The sequence below is a fragment of the Sinocyclocheilus anshuiensis genome, unplaced genomic scaffold, assembly GCF_001515605.1.
Source record: "Sinocyclocheilus anshuiensis isolate Anshui unplaced genomic scaffold, SAMN03320099.WGS_v1.1 scaffold1744, whole genome shotgun sequence".
NCBI lineage: Eukaryota > Metazoa > Chordata > Actinopteri > Cypriniformes > Cyprinidae > Sinocyclocheilus > Sinocyclocheilus anshuiensis.
The window spans coordinates 865,103-871,408 of NW_015555974.1; the positions used below are offsets into that span (position 1 = coordinate 865,103).

Here is a 6,306-nt window from a genome sequence, read left to right on the forward strand (position 1 = left end):
ACAGAATAAAAGTTACGCCTTCTTTCTTTGCGTGAACATTTGGGCAGCGTTATGCAAATCTTCCCACATAATGATGTAGATATGTGGAGGCGTGTTAGAACGAGCCGTTTTAGGTAGGTGTGGCTGACTCTTAACTTTTATAAAGAATATCTCTTTGGATTTGAGACTTTAGTCTTTGCAAAGTTACAGATCTTCTTTATGCACCAAGAGCTTGTAACACTCCAACGAGAAAGGAAAAATTGAAATCGCATCATATGACCCCTTTAAATACTATGAAGTAACTAGTTATTTTTACAGGTTCCATCTTCAATGCAGAACCATGGCAAAACTAATGATGGATGAATTTTACTCTCAGTACCTGTGTGCATAGCCTTTGTCATGAATTGCTTTGAGGCCTTCACTGATGCCATGCAGAATGTGTAGTATGCGGCTCTCTGGCATAGAGCTTCCCTTATCCCGCAGCTTCTCAAGAACGGACCACAGACTTCCCATCTGCACAGAAGAATTCAGCACATAAAACACTTTTAAATGGCATACAGCACATCTCAGAACTCACTGGACTTTTGGATTTATTAGAAGCCTAGAATGGAAAAGCAGAACATGGTCCACTTACACTGATGAACGGGAGCAACAGCCAGGCCTCACACTTTCCACCGCGCTCCATAAAGGTGTGTGCGGTCAGGCTGAGGATGTTGGGATGGTTGAAAAGGCGGTGCATCTCCACCTCGGTCTGAGCCTCTTTGCGGCCCTCACGGTCATGGCAAAGGATTCGCTTTAGAGCATAGAAGCGGCCATCATGTGCACCTTCTACCAGATCCACATAGCTGAAACCTCTAGAAGGTACGATGAAAATAATTATAAACAATAGAATCACAATGAAATGACTATTTGTCCTAATGAGACCAGCTGTTTAATCCAATAAATTTCACTTAAGCACACTATAATGAAAACTGCCATGCATAATTATGAAAGATGGACCATTTTCAAACATACTTCTTCCATATTTTTCCTTGCCAAGGTGGCATCTTTGGGCTCACACAATTCCAGTCATTTTTAAAGGAACAGTTCACCAAAAAACTAAACATTTGCTGAAAATGTACTCACCCTCAGGCCATCCAAGATGTAGATGAGTTTTTTCATTACAGCAGATTTAGAGAAATTCAGCATTACATCACTTGCTCACCAACGGATCCTCTGCAGTGAATGGGTGCCATCAGAACGAGAGTCCAAACAGCTGATAAAAACATCACAATAATCCACACCACTCTAATCCAATTAACGTCTTGTGAAATGAATTGAAACGCTGTGAGTTTATAAGAAACAAATCCATCACTAAAACGTTTAAACTTAAACTGTTGCTTCTGACCAAAAAAACGAGTCCATAATCCATAATAAAGCTTCCTCCAGTGGAAAAGTCCATCCTGTTGTCCTCTCACATCAAAATCCACCAACATATTTGTTTAGAAATGTTTAGGGTTGTTTTCACTTAGAAACTGTGCTTGATCCTTGCATATTTTTCTCGTGATTCAGATGAGACAATTTTTCATTGGAGAAAGCAATATTAAAGTATTACAGACTGTCTTAATGATGGATTTGTTTCTTACAAACACACAGACTGATCAATTGATGGACTGAAGTTGTGTGGATTACTTGTGGATATTGTGATATTTTATCAGCTGTTTGGACTCTCATTCTGACGGCACCCATTCACTGCAGAGGATCAATTGATTAGCAAGTGAAGTAATGCTAAATTTTTCAAAATCTGTTATGATTAAGAAACAAACTCATCTATATCTTGGATGGCCTGAGGGTATGTACATTTTCAGCAAACATTCATTTTTGGGTGAACTATTCCTTTAAGTATTTTAAGGACTGAATAGTCTAGTTGAGGAGTCTTACCCTTCTTCTAGTTTCTGGATGAAGTAGTATCTCTTGTTGTCAATTGTGATGGCACTGCGCAAGCATATACACAAAGCTTGTCCCATCTTCTCTGGAGCATTGCTTATGACCGACCATGGATGAAGGAGAGGCTCTGTAAGAGATTTAGACTTGATTATTTATATCCTTTTTTCAAATTTATTTTATGCCATATTCATTTATTCTGTTCTTTACTCTATTCCATATTCAGAATGGAGCAATGTGTACGACTGTCACTGAATTCTACATGAGGCCACAAGGAAATACCAAAAATAATATTGTCCAGACCATTGTGTGCGCAGTAGGCTAAGGTTCAGAGTGTTCGCAGCATTTTTCCCCCAACTGCAAATCAATGAAATATGTTGATAACAAAATCTGTTTTCATTTCAGCATATTGTGGAACAAACATTGCATTATTTATATTTATATACAACTGTACGAAACTATGGGATTATGTCTGGAGAAATTTTCAAAATGATTTTTAATAACAAGAACCACATTGGGTTAAGCATATCCTCTTTTCTCTAAATTAGAATTTTCTGTAATTTTCTGTAAATTAACATAATTGTTTATATTAGTATTAAACAAAATATCAAATAACTTAAATGACATTTTAAAATTATATAATTATAATTTACACATTAAATATGTGTAAATTATAATTATATATATAAAACCCTTGTTATAATTATATATATACTGAACAAAATTATAAACGCAACACTTTTGTTTTTGCCCCCATTTTTCATGAGCTGAACTCAAAGATCTAAGACTTTTTCTATGTACACAAAAGGCCTATTTCTCTCACATATTGTTCACAAATCTGTCTAAATCTGTGTTAGTGAGCACTTCTCCTTTGCCGAGATAATCCATCCACCGCACAGGTGTGGCATATCAAGATGCTGATTAGACAGCATGATTATTGCACACGTGTGCCTTAGGCTGGCCACAATAAAAGGCCACTCTAAAATGTGCAGTTTTACTGTATTGGGGGGTCCGGGGGGGTCCGAAAACTAGTCAGTATCTGGTGTGACCACCATTTGCCTCACGCAGTGCAACACATCTCCTTCGCATAGAGTTGATCAGGTTGTTGATTGTGGCCTGTGGAATGTTGGCCCACTCCTCTTCAATGGCTGTGCGAAGTTGCTGGATATTGGCAGGAACTGGAACACGCTGTCGTATACGCCGATCCAGAGCATCCCAAACATGCTCAATGGGTGACATGTCCGGTGAGTATGCTGGCCATGCAAGCAAAGGAGAAGTGCTCACTAACACAGATTTAGACAGATTTGTGAACAATATTTGAGAGAAATAGGCCTTTTGTGTACATATATATATATAACCCTTTTTCACTGGGAAATTATTAAATTAAAATATTATAATTGTTATTATAAGCATAAAAGCTTATGATTAAATAATCAAAAGCCTATATTAACTGCAAAGCAATGAAATATGTGTTGATAAAATCAGTTTTAATTTCAGCATATTTTGGAATAAATAGTGCATTACTTAACTGCATGACCTATGGGTATGTAACAATAGAATTGTTTCAAGATCACTGTGGTAACAAAAACCACACATCTTTAACAGGGTGGCACATCCTCTTTTCCAGATTTTCTTGCTTTCTGTGACATGAAGAAGACACTAAAGCCTATAAATAAAACGTATTATTAATTATTAAATGCAAGATAATTTAGACCGACTGGTCAAGTCAACGTAATACTGCCTGTCACTCTGTGTCCAATTTTCCACTAAAATAAATTATTCACGGTGTATAACGGAGCTTTCCGGCTGGCTTCCTACTAATTATTTTACCTTTATGACGCGCGCTGTTGTGTGACAGATGCCACTTGATGCTTGCTAGTGAAACGCGTTGAATTTGCCGTGAATCCTTTAGGATAATTCATGACTCTGTCCTACACATCGATCGATTTATGAATTCGGATCCGCGGTAAACGTGGCATCTTCAAGAACCGCTGGTTTGTTTGTGTTTCGCAGGCATTGTATGCATCGAGCGAGACCCGTAACATTCAAATGTAGACTAGGTTCTTATCTAACTACATGATGCTGGTATCAAGCCATCCAATACGGTTCCATTTAAATGATTAAAATGAGATTCGGTTCACCTTATGAGACGCTCTCCCCGTCCTCCGCTAATTTCTCCGGTTTCTTCCGTCTACAAAGAAAACGTAACCGTGACGTATCCTGACGTAGGCTTTCGGTTTAACCCATTCAATGCTGGTCCCAAAAACATCCATGATTAGCAAAGTGCTTGTTGCCTATAATGAGTCTTAAGAAGAATTTGTGGCCTATAGCTAAATTAATTATAATTAAATAGATAAAAGATTGCGTGATTTACAGTTAAAAGTTAAATACCCCATTAAAATTCGGGTTATTAAATGCATTACATTTTTTTTGTTAATATTTGCATCAATTTGTTAAATAATTAAAATGTGATTTTTTAATATTATATAATTATTTATAATGTACACATTATATATGTAAGGTCTATAAAATGATTAATTTATTTTGATTGTTTCTCACTTTTATTTATTTTAGCCTATAGCTAAATTAATTTTAATTAATGTTGGTCATATTAATGCTCTAATAGATTTGTTTTCGCATGATTTACAGTTCAGTATATATTTCCCTTTTAATTAGATAATTATTAATTTATAAAAACAATAATTGTAAATAATTGCATAAAAGCAAATCATTTTTATACAACATAATTATGAATGTAGCATGATTAATTGTAATAATATTCTAAAATGTATTAAATGCATCAAAATAATAGATATCACATTAGATAAAAGTAATAAATATAAAAATAATATGGTATATAAATTAATTATTAAACATTATAGAAGATGATAATAATAATGTTTTTATGTGATTTGTTATCAAGAAAATATTTTAAAATATTTTCAGTATTGGGGAGAGTAAAAACAATGAATTGCATACACTTGACAATGTCACCAAATTATTAAAAGAACCACAACAACAACATAAAAGCTATATTTTATTTGGCTTTTACTTGGTAGGAAAAAAAATAAAATAAAACACTTTTCCCTTTTAGTACTCTTCCCCCTCCTCATCTTCCTCGAATGAATCGATGCCCACTTCTTCGTAATCCTTCTCCAGAGCTGCCATGTCTTCTCTGGCCTCAGAGAACTCTCCCTCTTCCATGCCTTCACCCACATACCAGTGCACAAAGGCTCTCTTGGCATACATCAGGTCAAATTTGTGGTCCAGACGGGCCCAGGCCTCAGCAATGGCTGTGGTGTTGCTTAGCATGCACACGGCTCTTTGCACCTTGGCCAGGTCTCCTCCAGGAACCACAGTTGGGGGCTGATAGTTGATGCCCACCTTGAAGCCAGTGGGACACCAGTCCACAAACTGGATGCTTCTTTTGGTCTTGATGGCTGCGATGGCGACGTTGACGTCTTTTGGAACCACGTCTCCTCTGTACAGCAAACAGCAGGCCATGTATTTTCCATGCCGTGGATCGCACTTCACCATCTGGTTGTTGGGCTCAAAACACGAGTTGGTGATCTCAGCCACAGAGAGTTGCTCATGGTAGGCCTTCTCAGTGGAGATGACTGGAGCGTATGTGGCCAGGGGGAAGTGGATACGAGGGTAGGGCACCAAGTTGGTCTGGAACTCTGTTAGGTCAACGTTCAAGGCGCCGTCAAAGCGCAGAGAGGCTGTGATGGAGGAAACGATCTGGCTGATGAGCCGGTTGAGGTTGGTGTATGATGGGCGCTCAATATCTAGGTTTCTCCTGCAGATATCGTAGATGGCCTCATTGTCCACCATGAAGGCACAGTCGGAGTGCTCCAGGGTGGTGTGGGTGGTCAGGATGGAGTTGTACGGCTCCACCACAGCTGTAGACACCTGGGGAGCTGGATAAATGGCAAACTCCAGCTTGGACTTCTTTCCGAAGTCAACAGAGAGACGCTCCATCAGAAGGGAGGTGAAACCTGAGCCTGTACCGCCACCGAAACTGTGGAAGACCAGGAAACCTTGCAGCCCTGTGCATTGGTCAGCCTGTGTGGAAGAAGGGACAAAATTTACATTTTAGTTTCTGTTATTTGAATCTATTTTTGCAAGTAAATTTAATACTAATTATTGACATTACCAGTTTACGTATGCGGTCCAGCACGGAGTCAATGATCTCTTTGCCAATGGTATAATGTCCACGGGCATAGTTATTCGCAGCATCCTCTTTGCCTGAGATGAGCTGCTCAGGATGAAACAGCTGACGATAAGTGCCAGTGCGGACTTCATCTGAAAGAATAACACAGCAGTGCCACATAAAACCAAATCCTGACCAGTGCTGTTACTGTTGACTTCAGCTTTATTTAAATTAGTGAAAAAAAATATTAA

General features: G+C 38.1%; 2 protein-coding genes across 6 annotated transcripts in view; both read right to left on the bottom strand.

Annotated features, from left to right (window-relative positions):
• The window catches only part of LOC107676064 (serine/threonine-protein kinase 16-like), a 9,584-nt gene extending 5,278 nt beyond the window's left edge, over positions 1–4,306 (bottom strand). The window contains exons 1-5 of one of the 5 annotated variants that reach the window (XM_016470586.1): positions 4,044–4,306; positions 2,185–2,259; positions 1,900–2,032; positions 614–833; positions 359–492 (exon numbers count right to left, since the gene is read on the bottom strand). In XM_016470586.1, coding sequence (XP_016326072.1) covers positions 359–492; positions 614–833; positions 1,900–1,985 — 440 coding nt within the window. In that variant the 5' untranslated portion in view covers positions 1,986–2,032; positions 2,185–2,259; positions 4,044–4,306. The other 4 variants (XM_016470588.1, XM_016470587.1, XM_016470590.1 and 1 more) reach the window with 4 other exon arrangements.
• Positions 4,307–4,963: 657 nt separating this feature from the next.
• Positions 4,964–6,306, bottom strand: part of LOC107676057 (tubulin alpha chain-like) — a 13,664-nt gene continuing 12,321 nt past the window's right edge. Inside the window, exons 3-4 of the mRNA XM_016470579.1 lie at positions 6,059–6,207; positions 4,964–5,967 (exon numbers count right to left, since the gene is read on the bottom strand). Of these exons, the coding sequence (XP_016326065.1) occupies positions 4,993–5,967; positions 6,059–6,207 (1,124 nt within the window). The 3' untranslated portion in view covers positions 4,964–4,992. The remainder of the gene's footprint in view (positions 5,968–6,058; positions 6,208–6,306) is intronic.